This window comes from Colletotrichum phormii (genome assembly GCF_030913505.1).
Source record: "Colletotrichum phormii strain CBS 102054 chromosome Unknown BDP81scaffold_22, whole genome shotgun sequence".
Lineage (NCBI taxonomy): Eukaryota > Fungi > Ascomycota > Sordariomycetes > Glomerellales > Glomerellaceae > Colletotrichum > Colletotrichum phormii.
This window is the reverse complement of record NW_026851464.1, coordinates 742193-760402: the sequence shown is the minus strand read 5'-3', so window position 1 is coordinate 760402 and position 18210 is coordinate 742193. Positions and strand designations below refer to the sequence as shown.

The 18210-nt window shown below is 53.7% G+C and overlaps 3 protein-coding genes across 3 annotated transcripts; 2 read left to right on the top strand and 1 right to left on the bottom strand.

Moving 5' to 3' along the window:
- Positions 1–500: 500 nt before the first annotated feature.
- Positions 501–3633, bottom strand: BDP81DRAFT_436979 (RNA recognition domain-containing protein). The gene is made up of 3 exons (XM_060591186.1): positions 3173–3633; positions 2319–3110; positions 501–2106 (listed from the first exon to the last, which is right to left on the bottom strand). The coding sequence occupies exons 1-3, from the start codon at positions 3431–3433 to the stop codon at positions 604–606; spliced, it is 2556 nt and encodes an 851-aa protein (XP_060441022.1). The 5' UTR covers positions 3434–3633; the 3' UTR covers positions 501–603.
- Positions 3634–4108: 475 nt separating this feature from the next.
- Positions 4109–4834, top strand: BDP81DRAFT_398217 (dynein light chain; the record flags this gene model as incomplete). Its single annotated transcript, XM_060588424.1, has 7 exons — positions 4109–4157; positions 4244–4266; positions 4322–4355; positions 4424–4458; positions 4525–4551; positions 4620–4689; positions 4770–4834. The coding sequence occupies 7 exons, from the start codon at positions 4109–4111 to the stop codon at positions 4832–4834; spliced, it is 303 nt and encodes a 100-aa protein (XP_060441021.1).
- Positions 4835–5579: 745 nt separating this feature from the next.
- On the top strand, positions 5580–6754 carry BDP81DRAFT_436971 (uncharacterized protein). The gene has a single exon (XM_060591185.1). It carries the CDS (start codon positions 5795–5797, stop codon positions 6260–6262), a length of 468 nt encoding a protein of 155 aa, XP_060441020.1. The 5' UTR covers positions 5580–5794; the 3' UTR covers positions 6263–6754.
- Positions 6755–18210: the final 11456 nt, after the last annotated feature.

Here is an 18210-nt window from a genome sequence, read left to right as displayed (position 1 = left end):
CTATCCCTTCCCATCTACGACGAAGATGGTTCTCTCGCGTATTGAAGCTATTGCCATTTGATGTTCTGGTGCACGGGGCAAGGTCCCAAATAGCACAGACTGTAGTCTGCAGTTGAGTTGCAGTTTCCGCCCTCTGCAGGACCCCACCGTTTGACAAAACAAACTCCTTTGGTTCCCGTCGTGAGCTTGACATGGGGAAAGGTGCCCCAATAGCGGGACGGTTTATTTTTTGCAGGAGGTGTTCTGTTCGGGGAAAAATTGATCGGAAGGGTGACAAGGGGGTGAGCAGGGGCCCAAATCGCGGGGCCAGGGATGGGTGAGACAGATTTGCATACAGAATTACAGATGTGGACTGCCACTCAAGTTAAAGAAAGTAACCACCAAAGGGCAACACCGTGTGGAGATACCTGAGCCAAACATCTCTGTCCATGAGTAGTTAGTATCCATTGTCACTTTGAGGGGGAAAGACGAGAATGATGCGACGATAGTGCAGTTGGTCAGGGAAATGTTGTGAGACGATGGTGCCATAACGGCGGCACAAATTTGGATTCGCTTCTATCTTTTCCCTCTTGGGACCGTTGATGATGATAATCCTCCACCCGCTCACATATCCATCTCGTCGGCATTGTCGTCTCCGATGGTGACCCTTTTCCTGTTCTGGCCCATGAGCTGCGAGAGAGCGACCTTGTTGACCTGGCCCCCGATCTTGCGCTGCATCTTGGCAATCTCCTCCTCCGCGTCGACCGCGTCGGCCTCGGCGTAGTCGAGAACCAGCTTGCGGCCCAGCAAGTGGGTGTCTCGCAACGTGTTGAGAGCGTTTTCCGCCTCTCGGGGTGTGACAAACTCCGCAAAGGCAAAACCCCTTGTCGAGTTGCCAAACTTTTTGGGCAGGCGCACCGCCCTGAGCTGGCCATAGGTACTGAACAGGGTGCGGATGTCCTTCTTGGTCGCTTCGAAGGGCAAGTTCTTGATGACGACCTTGGTCCGCTGCCCCGCTGCCTTGCGGGCCTTGTCCTCCCGGCGACGCTCCTCTGCCGCGTCTTGGCCCTTGTGGGAAGCCTTGACCGCAAGGGTGTGGCCTTCCAGCACAAACCCGTCCATGGACTTGAGGGCTGCCTGCGCTTGCTCCTTTGTCTTGAAGACGACAAAGCCGAAACCCATGCTGAGCACCTGTCCAGGCTTCTTGGGATCCATCTTTGTCTTCACTCTGGCGGAGGCGAAGCCGTCCAACGGTTTAAACGTTTCTGCCAGCTTATCCGTCGTAGTAGTGAAGTTGAGGTTCCGGACAAACAGCGAGGTTGTTTCAACGCTTGCCTCGCCTTGGTCGTCCCGTCCCAGAAGCTCTGTGACACTCAGCTTCTGAACACCAGTGGGCCGATCCTCCTTGCCCTGCGTCATGTTTACTGAGGCATCATTCTTGAAGAGGTCCTTAGGGCCCTTCTCCAGGAACAGCACAGTGTCCTTAATACGCCTGTACGCCAGCTTGGCGAAGGCAGCCTTCGCATGTGTTGGCTGTGCGAATTCGACAATGGCAATGGTACCACTGGGAGGCATCAGCACCCTCAGGACTGTGCCGTGCTCCTCAAACATGGTTCTCAGCTCCTCCATCGTCGTCCCGAACGGGAAGTTCTTGACCAAAATGGTCGTGTCGCCCCGCTTCTGCGACTTGAGGGCATCGAGATCCACACCATTTGATACAAAGTACGACTTGGTCTCTTGGATGATCGACGTCTCGGCGATGGCCTGCTTGACACCGGCATCTGCCGAAGTGGGATCCAGCAGCTCCGATTTGGACACACCCAGCCGGCTTGCCACGGAAGCATTGACTGCATCTTGGCTCATGTACAGAGAATTCCAGTTGAACGTGCTAGAGGCGGCGTCGGCCTTCTTTCGGATCAAGTTCTGCTTTTTCAAGGGCAGCTTTGAGATTGCGAACTCATCCAGCCCAGCATCGCGCTTTCCCTCAGCGGGCAAGACGTGCAAAAGACGCCCTTGAAAAGTCTGACCATCCGTCGACTGGAATGCAGCAACAGCAGACTCGGCACTCGTGAACTGGACCATTGCGAAGCCCTTGCTTGCGCCTCCAGCAGTGACTGGCAGGTGTACCTAGTGGGAAATTAGCAATCTGAGTCCATCCCTGATGTTCATATGAAGAGCTGAGAAGGCAATCATTTTTCAGAAAGTCGAAGCATCTACTAAAATACCGATCCAAGGTTCGCATCAACCATCATTTGATGTAAGCTGTCCCTATCTGGATTCATCACATGATTGTGTGGCACGGAGTGTCGTGAGACTGATATGAAAAGCTCTCTGCTTACCTCTTGTAGCTCCCCAAACTGTTCAAAGTGTGTCCGCAAGTCCTCATCTTTAGCACTAAAGGGTAGGTTTCGAACGAAGAGTCTAGAGTTTCGCTTGATGGTGGCGAGGGTGACATCTTCCTCGACCTCCTCAGGAGCTGGGGCGGCTTGGGCTACAGCTCCACCGTCAGTCTTGGCCTTGGGCTTCTCGGCCGCCGGCTGCTTTTGCTGTTCCACGGGAGCACTTCCGACTGTCTCTCCACTGTCTTGCTGGACTGGAGGTCGGGGCACCTCGCCATCTTCAACTAGATCTAGCAGACGATTTGTCCTCGAACGAAGCCAATCATCGTCTGTGGCGGCAGCGTTGGTTGGGACAGACGTAGTCTCGTCCTGAGGCACAACTTCCGTCGGCTTAGAGACGGGGTCAGCGTCGGGCATCGCCTCGTCTGTTTCCGGCAAAGGCTCTGTACGACCATCTCCCTGTGGTGCATCCCTCATCTGCCGTTTCTCAGGCCGAGACGGGATGGCCTCATACTCGTCGTCACTCTCATCGTCTTTGAGCAACTTCTTCTGCTCTTTAACAGCGGCAGAGGCCATGACATCTGACATCTCGTTTGCAGAGCTTTGGCCAGTGCCCATGACCTGCAAGAACTCGCGCAGCTTGGGATCCGACTCATCCAGATCCTCTCGCTTTCGCTTCTTCTTTGCATCCTTCTCGTCACTGGCAAGGGTAGGAGCAGCGGATGCTGACGGTGTTGCCACAGACATATGACTGCTAGCGCCCTTTGCCTTTGCAGGGGCAAGATCTGCAATCTGGAGAGGTAACATGAGTATATGGACATCGGTTTGTTTACATGGTGATGGTATCAACATACCGGTCTTGCAAGCTCAACGTTGATCCTTGACATGCGGATGTATGATTTGTTGAAGTACTTGACTGCCTTGGCAGCAACCTCGGCAGTCTTGAATCCAACATAGCCGATTCTTCTTTGAGGAATGACTTTGACGTCTGTGACCTCACGACCTCCAGCCGAAAAGTGCTGGCGGAAGTCCGCGTCGGTGATTTTGGGAGGAAGACCTCTCACGAAGATGCGAGAGGTCTCCAGGGGAATAGCGTCGGCGGCGGTAGCAGCCATTGTGTAAAGGGGTATCTCAGAAAATAAAATAAAAGGCTTCGACAATAGCAAGAAAGAAAGATTATGAGCTCAACTGCTCGGGGGGTTGTGGTGGCTATAAAAGCAGAGACATACTGTCGTGTAATAAACAGAGGGAAGACGGGAGAAGGCTTTGGTGATATTGAAGAGGGAAATGGGACTTGCCTTGAAGTTTTTTTTTTCTTCCGCCCCGTCGTTATCGCTATCACCATGTGACCTCCCGCCCCGCCTTGTCAACGCTAGCGCGGGTTGCAGCTGTAGCCGTTTCCACCCCAGAAGGAAGACTATGGCCCGTGCGTCCATTACCACCCAACTCGATCGAATGGACCCTTCCCTGTCGCGGGCACTTTGTCAGGCTTGCTCTAAACACGCGACAAACACTCTTGGAAGAAACTCGTAAACCAAGCCAATTCCTCGGTCTAAGGATTTTCGTGTAAGTCGAAACCTCCACGCTCTGTATGAAACCACTGACTTTCTCCGTAGAACCTCTTTCCCCACAAGTGAGTTTCTCGCGACTAGACAAAGGCGCAGCAACGGACGACGAGTCGGAAAAGGGGCTTGCAAGTTGTGCCGCGCAAACCGAACGAATTAGCCGGGCCGAGGCTGACGACGAGAACGCAAAACTTAGAGACCTCTACAGCACCTCGATATCACACAATGGCCGACACTAAGAGCACTTCGCCCGCTCCGCGCGAGAAGCTGGAAGGTACGTTGCGACAACACAATGGTTTACCAGTGCAGGACAAGGACGGGGATGAGGATGAAGACTAGGCTGACGCAACCAACATACAGCTCAGGTCAAGAGCGCCGACATGGTGAGGACCGCCGACGTATCGACCAATTTCAACCCATGATACTGACGGTGTTCAGACCGAAGATATGCAGCAAGAGTCCATTGAAGTCGGTATGTAACGTCATTCCTCGGAAAGCCCCTCCGCAGGACCCCGCTGTGTTCTGACGACCCCTCCACAGCTCAGGAAGCCATGGCCAAGTTCACTATCGAGAAGGTACGCGTCCCTAGTCCACTGAGAACATAGCGCACGACGCCGTTTACTGACAATCACGATCTCCAGGACATTGCCCAGCACATCAAGCGAACCGTTAGTCTACAATAATCCCTTTTGTCGCCTCGACGATCTATGGTTACTAATACTTCCGGCAATATCAGTTCGATGAGCGCAAGGGCCCTACATGGCACTGCATTGTTGGCCGCAACTTTGGCAGCTTCGTGACCCACGGTACGTCGACCAACCGCCCAGTGTCCTGTTCTCAGCAGCAAGGAAACCAGATACATCAAAAGAACTAACCTGGCCCACAGAAACTAAGCATTTCATCTACTTCTACCTCGGCCACTGCGCGATCCTCCTCTTCAAGACCCAATAGACGACGAAGCGACCAAGCCGAAGAACGAAAATAAACTGACAAACTACTGTCCAAAGACTTGGGACCCCGCCCAAAGACGACGCGTCGCAGATACGATGTACAGGACATAACTTCAAATAGGGAGAGGGCCCGCGACTAGACCGGCCTGATATGGGATAATGGGAATATGAACTTGCGGAAAAGGCGTGTGCGGGAACTGCTTCTTTCTTGGATGGGGAGAGACGAACTGCCAATCAAATCAGGAGGTCGAAATGCTGCAGTGGGCGGGTAGATTTTTACCTTGATATTCTGCTAGGCGGCGTTGGAGCCCATTCGTCAATCAAATACGGTTCAATCGTCACGGCTTGTGGCTTATAGCAACCGCTATCGGTGAAGGGTCTGCAGACTGGTTCACGTCAGCCGGGCATTTGGCATTCCTGGGCTTGTGACGCTCTATCAAAGAAGCCCGAAGCCGGTTCAGATGTTTGGTGTTCGATCATAGAGGAGCCTGTGGGTCCTCCGGGTTTGTTCACGGTCAGTACTTATTCAAGGGGAAGGTTTTGCTCGAGATCCAAGTCTCACTTCATTGCAAGTACCTCGAACTCGTTTCCGCCCGCGCCTAACGATACATGACATGACGATCTGGTGACCGGCGGAACACGGGATGGCATGGCCGTGTTTGTCCTGTCAAATTCAAGACCGCGGTGAATAACGCAACAGTAGCCAAGTGTTAAAATCGGAAGTGGTCTAGGGGGAAATTATCAGTTCTAACTAAACTTGTCCGACCATATTGCTCTCGAGGGACTTTGACAAGTCTCCGTCCATACAGGCCTCTCTTCAAGGACACGAACCCCATGTGCCTCTACTTTCTCACAAGATATCACATACAGCTATTCCAACATTTAAGAGACATTATAATAACCCAGAAGAAGACTGACGTAGACAAATCGCCACCATAAGTAACCGGCATGTCTTTGATGAATGGTCAAAGCAGCCGTTTACCTCCTGAGGAAGCATATCCCCAAGCAGTTGTCCATCGACACAGCAGCACGAGAAATCACCATCCATTCAATCACCTCCCCTCGGCACGCCAAACCCGGATCATTGGCATCGCAGGTCCAGACTCTCTCTCTCTCTCTAAGCCTACGGCAAGGGAAGGGAACCGCGGTCGAGAGCCCCGTTTCAGACGAGCCTTCCTTTGACGAACCAGCAACTCCCCAGGGCCGTATCCATGGGAATTTCTCATCCGTCCGACAGACAGCTGCCAGTCCCCCCATCGTTCTCTCCCCTCTCTTTCTCCCGGGTGGGAAGCCGACAGGACGACAGCTTGTGGGGTTGGAAGAGTTGGGATATCGTATGCACGATCCGTACGGGACGACTATTCCACCCCTCTCCATGTCCTGTCTTGCCTCTTGCCTTCCAGTCTCCGAGACCCCAAGTCGAAACTAGGTTCCTGGATATAGCCGAGTCTTAGGGGAAGTAATGCCTTGCGACCTGTTCTTCTCTTCTCACGGGAAGCCACTGGCTTTGGCTCTAGCTTATTTAGATACACAGATGGTATACTCCTCCTTCTCAAAAAGAGGAAACTACTGAGCTGTCCACCTGGGGCACGTCAAGCATATTCACTAAATGTTCCCGTCTCGGGACATAAAACGAAACCGAGGCCCATGCTCAATTTTCGTCTCAAGTTTTTCTTGCTGGGTGTCGTTGCCGTGGAATTACGGATCGACCAAAAAGAGTCTCCATTGAAAAAGGGTTTTTTTGTAACAAGTGACCCAGCACACCGGGTGACCAGTGACCATTAGGAAACCCCCTACTCCTCCTCCTCGGCCGAGACAGTAGTGGAAAGGGGGGGAAACCACTTTGCTGAAGTTGCTCTCTCTCTCTCTCTCTCTCTCTCTCTCTCTCTCTCTCTTGTTACAGAACTTCAGGGGACATGGGATCGACGTCGGCTTCCCGTGCCCACCTTTCATCCACTCGTGTTATTCGAGTTCACGCGAACTGATCGCTGGGCATAGTCACCAACCTGAATGAATTTACGATATATCGGCATCGTGATGAGCAATGACTTTCAACCTGAATTCCTCTCAGAAAGTCATTCATATCGCAGCCCGGGAAAAAGAGTCATCCTCAACGAGACGGTGTCTAGTCATCCGTTATTCCGGCCTTCATCAACACGTGCAGCCCGGCCGATGGCACAGCTCGTTCCGTAAGTCTCCACAACGGGTTGAGTTGGGAACCTTGGGGTAACACTCAAAGTGGCACTTCCTCGCAAAAGGCGCTGCCAGGCACCCAGCAATAGCAAAGCAGTTGGGGGGGGACCTTTCTGTTCAGGTTCCTGGCTGGTACCACCTTCTGGTACCTACGGATAGTCAGTAAAGAACTATTATCCGTACGTACCTCCCGTCAACAGGCGTAACCCAAGGAAGCGGGCCCTCTCTCACCTGACACCCAGAAGTGGCTGGCCAGCTCCCGCCTCCTCCACCCAAGGTACTGTGGTAAGTACCTCCAGAGTCTAGACAGTAGGTACGTACTCCGTAGACTCCAGACTCCTCCCCCAAGGAGTCCCCTCCGCTCTGCGGCACCCGCGCCGAGCCAAGACACAGACATGCGCTAGAGCCCAAGAGATCACACGCTAACGTCGACCGAACTAACAACTTGTTGTTCTACGGATGGAGACGCTAAACACTGCGCAGTCTTGCGCTGGGGGGTAAAGAAAGGCGAAGAGGGCACCAGAGGGAGGGCAGGGAGGGGCAAGAGCGGAGGGAACAGCCCGCTTTATTTCTCGGCGGCCGGTGGCTGGCTGCTGCCGGATCGACATTGACGAGCGAGCGGGCTGCGGGATGGGTAGACGAAATGCAACGGGGTTCCGTTGAACGCGTGTAGTGGAGAGAGAGACAGAGAGGGAGAGCAAAGTGCATAGCGACAGACCACGTTTTCTGGAAAGAATGATCTGCAAAGGTGCGTATCCTCTTTCGTGACGGTCATGGCCTATGGGTTCACTGCTGTAAACTATTCAGAGGTGAATTGAGTCCGCAAACAACTGGACGAAGGGGAAACAGGACTGGAAGATGAAGCTCGCTGGGACAACACACGACTCAGCTCCCACTTGGCAAATATCCCACAGGATTAGACAATGACTTTAAGCTCTCCCACGCCGAAATGAGTCAACATAAGAAGGTCTGCCGGGGTGTTTCCTCGAAAGACCAAAATCACCTTCCGGAAACTCTCTAATATTTCGGCGACCACGCCGTGCCCTCCCGATATGCAGGCCTGCCGCAAGGCGCGAACGACCGGTGCGCGGGCAGACGTGATCTGAGAGCGGTTGCCATGGTGGGGGAGGGACAGGAAGAGAGCATCTTGCTGCGAGCGATTTATCGCCGCTCCCTCCTCCCCCTGCCATACGCACGTTCGAATGGTCCCGGCGTTACTATGAATGTACATGATGTACATGAGCCGAAAGCCATTGAAGGAATTGAGTGCTTCGAAGAAGCGGGGTAACGACCCAGGTGAATGAAGCCATCGGGGCAACTTGAACAATTCATCCTTTCGCCCAAAACCTTTTGGTGTCGCTGCAGATTCTTTGGGGGGTTGGGTGATGGATTTCCGGCAACCGGTAACTGGTTTCGGACGTTGCGCGACAACATGGTTGGCGGGAACGGACGACCATACCGGTACTATCGACGAGATGCGAGACCCAGGGTGTCAGGCCAGACCACCACCATCCTATTCAGGGTCCTGTGGCAGGGGACGATCTGCTGGACGACCAGGGCCCCGGGTCGAGGACTGGAGCGGAAGGGTAATTCGAGCGAAAAAGATCAAGGTCGGCAGAAAATCCGACCCTTCTCCGTAACGACATGATGGCAATCGTCTTCTGCGTAATCCACATTGCTTGTCGGCACAATGCGAGTCTCTCTCGTATCGAAAGGAATGTCGGTTCCGCAGGTCTTCGTAAAGAGCTTTATCGTGTGTCTGAGGCGTTGAGCCGAGCATCTCCTATAGTCCTCTGGTGAGTGGCCATGATCAACGGAGCGGGAGCAGGCCGGAGTGCTGCGAGTCGGCTGATCCGCCTCTCCTCTCATTGAATGATACTTTGGAGTCTTAGGTTCGCTACGCACAGGACAGCACCCGCTCCTACTTTGTCCGAACCATAGATACCCATCTATCTGGCGGACCGGCTGGAAGGTTTCTCGGCTGCATTGGTGTCTGTCAGCCTTTCAGCACACACCACATCTATCAATCTTGGTCAATGGTTCCTGTGTGTAGCCGTCCTGTAGGCACGGTAGGCACGGTACGGATGAGATTCCCATCATCTTCGGATGGAGTAACCCTTTTGGCGATTTGGTGTTACCCATACGTCTAGCATGTCTCACACTTTTTTTTTTGCGCTCCGGCTGGCTTGACTCCCAACTCCCGAGCAGCTGGAATGGGACTCACTCTATTAAAGATGAAATATTTGCGTCGCTTAGCATGCCTGTAGTGTTATTCTTCAGCTTCGCCACATCGATTGTAGGCATTGTTTCGAGAGTTTCCTCCAGATTGCCGACGAGAAGTAAGAGGAATCGAGGGCTGGAATCGACCTGCAACGCACGGGTCTATCGACTTAGCTACGGCATCTAGAGCCGAAGTTGGGCAACGGGGTGGGGAACGATGCATGTATCGCGCCTGTACCTACACCCATTCGGCTTAATCGCCATCCGCCATCTCTACTCGGCAACGTCTCGCTTAGTATCCGTACACCGGGCCAGTCCGGTCCTTGGAACGAGATGCAGCTAGAAGGCTGGCCCACACTTGAAGAAGAAGAAGAAGAAGAAGAAGAAGAGGAAGAAGAAGAAGAGGAAGCACAGGCGCGGCATCGGGCCCAGCAGGTTGGGAGCACCGGGGTACGAGGTGACGAGTAAAGGCTTTGAAGCAATTCGAACCCATGAGGTCCTCGCCACTAGTACGATGCTGGCCTCCGATGTAGCAGCTCGCCCTTGATAGTTGGCATCCATATACCTAGCAATTGTGGACTGTGAGGTAGATACATATTGGGACCAGTACATAGACCTGGGTATCCGAGCTCCGTTGCAGGATTTGGAGTCCCCGCGTGAGCTGAGATGATCCGCTAGGTGTCAGACACTCAAATCGGATAGATGGGGAAGAGAAGATACAGGTCAGTTTTGTGCCTCCAGGCCCAGCCAGCCGTTGAAGGTAGAGACAGATGGCAGCTATGGTGCTGTATGGTCGACCGTCAGGGATTATTCCTGGCAAATTTCAAGGGAAGTGTTGCTCTCGCAGCCGTTGCCGGGATGGATTGCTTGGGCGGCGTCTGATCCTGTCCTTGTTTCGGGGGAAACACATCTGGCTCTGACTGGCTCTCACTGACCACCAGTGGGCCGATTCGAGGCTTTCCCGTGCGTACGGATAATCGGGTTCGATTGATATGCGGCGCTCATTCAATGAACTCCTGTGCAGCTTGCTATCGCTTGTCTGCCGCCGGTAGCGGATTCCTGCTTTTTTCTCGCACTGAATACGCCGGTTGAGTTTGTATGAAGAAAACGCTGACCCATGTTCTCAGCAAGAAGAGCCCATAACTGGCCAACGGCCTCGTCATGTTTCTGTTTTCTCGTTACAGGACATGGATGACCACGGCACCAGTGCTGAAGGCGATATTCTGAAATCCAAGCCTTCAAACGTATTAGCTGCAGATAGATTAAAGCGCTGTTGGAGGCAATGTCGGTATCCAATGATGAACCACTGGACAGAAGCAGAAATTAGACGTTTATGCTGTTTTCAGGATGCTCCCTTGCGTTCTCCATCAACGTCCGAACTTTGACGGTGCCCCATGCTTTTAGAGGTGGGGTTGTCTTCTGCGGTGGCCCTGGGGCTTTGGGGTCGGTTTTCGAAAGCAGGCGCCGAGCCTCCTCGCCCGCGCGGAGAAGACTCTACGGATAGGTCCAGCTCGGTATTGTTGCTGTTGAGTTTGCTTGTGGTGACTTCCGGTTTGGTGTGGCAGGCATTTGATGTTAAGATATCTGCAGTGTCAGCTTCGCGCAAATGGTCCGATGGCCAAGATGTACGTATACGGATACATAGTCTTTTGAACTTGTATACCTCGAGCCTTTTTCCATTCTAGCACGCGTGAACGGTCAAAAGAGACGACCCCCAAGCCGCGCCGCATCCCAGGGCTGAAGGGATCTATGGATGAATGGCAGGTGGACTACCAGGGGCATGAACGTCGGGGGCAGGGTGATTGACGAGATCCTACCTTACTGGTACACTGTATCTTGTGTTACCAGTAATCGTCGATGTTGCCATCGTTCTGTGCTGGATTGTGCGGCACAGAGCGAACTATGCTGAGGCATGGCATTGCCGGCGAAGCCCAGCAGTCCGTGCTGTTTGAAGCCACGAGTACTGGGCCCTTGCAGCTTGTCGCAGTGTCTGGCGTCTGCATCATACTTCGCTCACAAGTCGGGCAGGAGATGCTCCCAGCTTTCTGCAAATGTCGTTCGAGTGCAAAGGGTTGGTGGACGGGACAAGACGAGTAGTGACGGCAGGCCGGCTTTCTCGATGGCGAAAAATGGCAGCACCAGGCCAAGTTCTCTTGGACTGAGTAATGTTCCGGTGGGAGAGTTGCGGTATACCAGCGCCAGTATCGAACTCGGTGGTACAGACAACAGAGTGTGTAGGTCCTCGTTGATGGCGCCGAAACAATGCATGAGGTATCCCGTACCTGGCATGAAGCAAGTTTGGGTGTCCGTCTTCCATGGTCACACAGTGGCATGGCAGGTGCTGTGGCCTTGTGTTCTGCCGCAACCCAAAAGGAGTGAATATTAGCGTAACGAGTTCGCTACACCACACGACTTCGGATCCGTCTGGCGTAGGAGTCAGTAGGCTGCATGCCCTACCTACTGTACGTTCGCCATTGTCGAGTCGAGGTGAAATGTATCCGCAGGTAGACCGAAATGCACCTGGGTGCGCTACCTTTGCTGAAGTATCCGTACCTTGACGACTGTCGCCAGGGAAAACGGCAAAGACATGTTTCAGTCGAGGTTGAGACAATGAGACGCACCGACCGAGACAAGCAAAGAACGGCTCTATCTGGCAGACAAGCGAGACTTGCAGTTGAGATTCAGGCTCAAGCCGAATCTCCAGCTGCCGCCTCCCCTGACGTGGAGTACAAAATGCAAATCAAATCCAAATCAATCTGCATGGGTAGGAAGCCTGTCAGCGAGAGTCTTGCCCATATACGGTACGTAGCGATCGACAGTGCCAATCGTAAGCATGGTTCGCCTTACGCCATGCTCGAGGTACGACGAAGCTGACCACAAAAACAACCACGCCAGTCTGGAGCCTTGCTTGAGGAGGCCATACGATGGTGAGTGTCATTGGGGGCTCGACCTCGTAATCAGGCCCGTGGCGTCGTTGGCTCCTGGCCTGACCCGTGATCGTGGTCGTGATTGCTGTAACTACTGTGTGACCTCGGACGGGCGTACGCAGACCAGCGATAGCTTGCAAGTTGGCGAAGCTTTGCATACCGGCCCGCCATCATGGGCATAATTTTGGAGAGTCGAAGACGGCGGCATGCCCTTGAAGAAGTGGAAACTGGAAAGTGACGTGACGGGACAAGCCAGCGGATCCGAGAACACAAGCATGATCCATCATCCCGCACCAACCATCCCACGCCGTTTTGAGTGCCCTCATTTTGGCGGTTAAGGAAAACACTATTTCGGAGTTAGTCTGGGCCCGATGATGGATCCGATTTGGCCTTCCCATCCCGCGGGAACCCGGGTAGCCACAGAGTTGTGTGTCCGATGTTCGCTGTGTATGCAGTAGTGTATCCGTAGTCGCTCTCTGAGAGGTACAGGAGGATATGAAGAAACCATGGCAGGAATTGCAATTGTAGACGACGTCAAGAGTCGATGGCGGGCAGCTCAGAGTGAGTGGTCGACAGGGATCTCGGGCGGGCACGGCGGGATAGTATTTGTTTTTCTGACTTGTTCTTTTTTCTTTCTCGATCTCTGCGAGTAGTCGTCCGTAGCGTCGCTCACCGTCGATGATTCGGGTTTTTTGTTTCTTTTTCTTCATTCCGGGGAAACACCAGCTGGTCTCAAGGCTTTGGAGGCTTCGGAGGCGTTGTCGAGGAAAGAGACATGGGCACGCCGCACGCCAACCGCCCACCCGTCCGTACTTGAGGTACCTGAGGTAGGTACGGATAGATATTCGTACGAGAAGAAGGTACGAGTGAAGGTACGAATACCGCATCAAGGCTCAAGAGTGGAAGGATCGACTGGGGTTCCAGATGTACCTTCCCGACGCCTCCGTACTTGCACTTGCAACAACGCACATTTCCAGACGGGATCCACTCGGGGATACCCACAGGCAGGTACAGATACTGCAGCGGTACATGACCTCGTGGCTGCAACCAAAAGTTAAGGTAGCCAGGTATGATTCTCCCGCGCCCCCAGTAGCCCAGCACATCGTCACCCAATGTGCCAACCCATCCACTTGGGCGCTGCTGCTTCACTGGTGCTTCAATGGCAGGTGGTACCTAAGGTACGGATAGTAAACCGTAGACGGAGGTGCATCGCCGAGAATGAGGGCAGGAACCGATAATTCGACAACCTCCTTCCGTCTCTCTGTTCCATTATCCTAGCGTCCGCCTCAAGTCGTTCCGTAGGTACCTTACCTCCCGGATACCAGTCCTCAACTTTGGTCCTTTCCCACGCGCGTCTTCACTCCTCATTGGTTTCTTTCAACACTAGTACCTAATGATCCAGCCAGGATGTACGTTCTTGTCTCCCTTCAATCAATCCAACTCTCAACTACATCGAATTTGGACGCCGTCTGCCAGTCAATCAGCCCGTCGCTGATACGAACACCTTTTTTGCGCCTTCAAAAGTGTCCGAGTGATGTCAGAGTCTCCAAGAAGAGCCTGGCATGGAGATACAAACACCAGCCGTAACTTTCTGTATGGAAGCACCAAGCAGACTGGTCACACCCCTCGACGACGGGACACTGCAGCAAACAGTCAAGTGACAGCGCAAGCTACTGGACCCATTGGGACCCTCATGAGACCCGCACCAGCTGCAGTATGGGAAGGTCAGGTACGGCCGTCCGTCCGTGACTCCATTTGAAGGATGGCGAGGCGACCTGACAACCAAAGATGGTCTACGGAGTATTACACACACAGCACATGGTCTTCCCCTCATCACGCCTAGCCGCTGCATCTCAACGACTGCCACACGACCTCGCCTTCCGCCATGACACCGAAGACGGCCCAGGTCAATCTGGATGAACATGGCTGAAGTCGAATAGGACGGCGGTCATTGAACCTCAAGAACCGTTCATCCGGCAGCGATTGCGCCGGCCAATTTGGACTGATGCGGACATGGCGTGGGTGGTGGCATGGCGGTCTTCACATTCCATCTAGAAGGGAGGGTGTTCCCACTCAGGTACGCCGCACACGCACCAGTTGCAGCGCGGTCGACGTTGCGCGCAACGAATTCTATCGGTCACCAGCTGCCGGCCACGTTCCAGCCGCAAGAGGTCAAGCAAAGGAGAATACTGCCCGGCGACGCCAGCCAGCGGCAGCACCATTGGCGGACGGCTTTTCAGCCCGCCTTACTTTGTACCTTGCCATGCCAGCGAAGCAGAACAAGACGCAGAGAAGCCTTCTCGACCCATTCGTGCCAGTCTGCGTTCTCTTCCTGACTAGCCCATCTCCTGTGGTTGATTCTACCTCTGACCGCCATGGAACAGCACGGTAACTATGTACCCAAGAAGCATCCATATTCTGTGCTCAAAACTTCAAACTCATCCGGCGGCTTCTTCCCCGGGACGTCGAGACCAGTATCCGTTGCCAATGGAATCCATCAAGCGAGCGACATTTGCCTCTACTCAAGACCCGGCAGGGGGGTGCACTAGCCGCTGCTGGCCCAGTGCGCTCACCATCACCATTGTCGCAACATGGAACTTGTGTATCCGTCAAGTAAGGACAGGCCGCGTTCTGCAGTCAAGGTACAGGCTGGGTACTCAGCCCACCAAGGAAGAACTGCAGGGCAGTAGCAGCACAACAGGACGAGACAGGAGACCATCTTTCCCCCAAGGATAGCGCCGTACGGTAGAACGGGAGTGGATCGGTTTCGTCCCTACAAAAACAATTTACGGCATTGTCAACCGTGGGAACAAACCACTCAAAACCAAAGGCACTTGTTCGTTGTTCCGGTTTCCTGTCACGGTGGGTGATGTATGAGCATGGCAGTGTGGACTTCTTCGTCGCAACGTCCAACATTGCCTGTTCGCGGACGCAAGTATATCCGTGTCTCTCCAAACGGGATGAGATGTCTTGCAGACAGATGCAGCAGCGGAAGGGCAATGGTCGGCGGCGAACCGAAAGTCGAGGGAGTGAACTTGTAACAATGTTACAGTTGAGACGGCGAGGGCCACGTTCGGGTGGCAGATCCACCAGCTACGGTCGAACTGGGACTGGGCTGGACCGGACAAAGCGGTTTTGCCCTTGATTGCCCGCCAATCCAGTCCTTGTCAAGGTTCGCGGCCGTGTGTCAAGTTTTGACGGATTGCCCTTCGTTCAAACAATTGGAAGCCGAAGCAATATGTCGGACTCTTATGATTGCAGAGAATAACCCGACGGAAGATATGGTAACCACGTCTGGTCCCGAACAAGCGGACGGCTGCATGGCTGTTTCTTTTCCCCACAGAAGAGAAACATGAAGCAAAGATATCGACGAGCAAGACAAGAACGGCACCGGCTGCTGAAAACGACGGGACAAAGGCAAGCCACCACAGATGAGGTTTGCCACATGCTGCCTGCTCCCGTTTCCGTTTCCCGTTGAGCAGCCACCAGCGAGTGCCCCTTGGTTCTCTTCTCATCAATCTTATCATAACAGCAAAATGAAAGCTATGGAGTCATGGAGACAAGAGGGAGACGAAGAACAAGGGGTAGAGACTGGGAATATGGAACTTTTCGCAAGAGTGGGAACAAGACGGAGAGGTGAGTGAGTCGATGGGCCCAATCATCGAATGACAGGGGAACGAACTATGGGATTTGAAAGGGAAAAGTCAAGGCCAAAAATATCCATGGAGATACCATCTCCCTACTCGGTGACAGCACTGACAAAGTTAAGCCATCCTTTTCCGGTACGATGCGGACGAGAGGATGGTCCGGTTGCCTACACAGTATTGTCGGGTGCAGCAGTTTTTCTGGCTGTTCGTCTCAGCATTTGGGCTGATTGGATTATGTTTTACAGTTTCTTTTCATCTATTACGGTTTCTTCATGTCCTTTGCTCAAGTTGTCAATGTCATCCTGTCAAAGTGGAAGTGGGCGGGCCCGGGCCCCGTGACTCGGAGACAAGCAATACCTTAGTAATTGGAAAGTTAGGGATACGGATAGACAATAGACTATTCATAAAGAGGGAGGAGGCAGGAAAAAGAGGCTCAGAGGGATACGGTGAAGGTTAAATGGATTATGGAACGAGGTGAGGGACCGCCCGCTATCGGGTGCTTTCCCGGGCTGGGCCCCCGGCCGGAAGTTGTCATGTAAACCTCGCCCATGCCCAATGCTTTTCCAAATTCTCCATACCGCAGTGCAGTCGGTGTATGGATAGGTCACAGGCTATCTTGTTACGCGCGGGTCGGGTTGGGTAACTTGGAGTCTGGCTGGGTATTGCCCACCTCGTCCTCACACTATCGCGCGCAAGTGGTGCTTTTGCTTCTGTGTTGTCTCGCGGCCACCGTTCGAATGTCTTCGCCCTTTTGGCTTCCTTCTGCCCCCATGTGGCACCACGGCTGCGTGACTGTGACTGGCCCTGACTGATCCAACCCAACCTAACCCACAATCACATCTCATACGAAGCAGGACGCCAAGCACCGTCTTACCAGTCGACTGTCTTACTCCATCAGGCCTCACCTCGGTCTTCCATTCTGGGTTTCCCCTCTGGGTTTCCCCTCCAGAGCAGGGCTGGGCCGACATCAAGCGTCCATGTCTTTGGCGGCGGCAACCGCGCAGAACAGAATAGAACTGAACAGCACAGCGCAACGCAGCACATCACAGACTCAATGATTGGGGGTTACATCTTTTACACCAACATTGTCACTTTCTCTTCATCCTGTCTGGCTTACTCTATCCGTATCTTGCTCTTTCCTGAGATGATGCTCTCTCTTTAGCCATCATGGTACAAATACTGGTACTGACCGACTGGACTGGAGTGGTCGCCTTGGTTTCTGAGTTTCTGTGCAAGGTACAGCAACACCGACGGTCCCCTTGGTTGATTTCGCACACCCCGACCACCCCTGTCGCTTCGGCCAAAAAGGTCAGAGGTACAAGAAGTACAGGCACCAGGCGTCCGCCAGAGTGACCAGACCCCCGGCCATGGTCGTTGCTCCAGCCAGTCAGAGCATCCGCTGGCCCTTGAGATCGTACCCAGGGTGGGTCCCCTTCTTCCTCTTCTGCTCAGTCGCTCCCTCCCTCGTCCCCTTCCCTCCTTCGCTCTGGAGACTGAGCCGATGAACTCAGCAAAGTACACGCCAAGTACCCGTTATTGGCCAGGCGTGACACCCTGTCTCGCATGGGGGTGGGTACACGATCAGGTACATGTTACGGGGAAAAGCCACAGCGGTTGTTAGCAGTAAACCCCCATGGCTCCAGCGGGCTTTAGTGGTCTCTTCAGCGAGCTTTCAGTTGAACACACCATCGCTCCAAAGTACCACCGCTTGTACCAGCACTAATTACTACCGGTGGGTGGCCCTGCTGCGGTCCGGCCTGCCTGGGCTCTCTCTCACCTCACTCCTCAGTCCCCTCTGCTCTCTCTCTCTCCAAGTCCCACGGCCCATTTCTCTTTTGGCTGGGGACCTGGGCTGGGCTGACTGGCTGTGCAGCCTGTGCTTCCTTTCCGCTACTCTCCTCTTGTCCCCGATCTCGACTTCCTTCCCTTCACCACCCTCACCTTCACCTCTTCCTTACCCTGTTGTCTACAAGGCTTCCTCTCTCGCTTGTTTACCTACTGCGGTGAATCATTCTTTACATCTTTCTTCAGACGAAAGGGATTCCTCGAGCCTCAAACCCCAACGCCCGTCCTCGTCCATTCACTTCTTGCGAAGCCGGAAGAACCCACATTCAACCTCGCCATGGCAATCTGACGTCCTGCCTACCCGCCCCATAATCCGCCTGCGAGAATAATAGACGCAACTCAACCACCAAAACTCAACAACCGCCTCCTTTTGTCCTCCGACACCCCCGACTCGACATTCGACTCTACACTTGTTCAACTCTTCGCTCTATTCGAACTATTTGCTCGGAAGGCGAAAGCTGAGCCGGAGCATGCGAGGTGCAACCGGCCATCAACACAGCCGATTCGCGTGATCCGAGAAAGCGAGAGAGAGAGATAGACCCAAT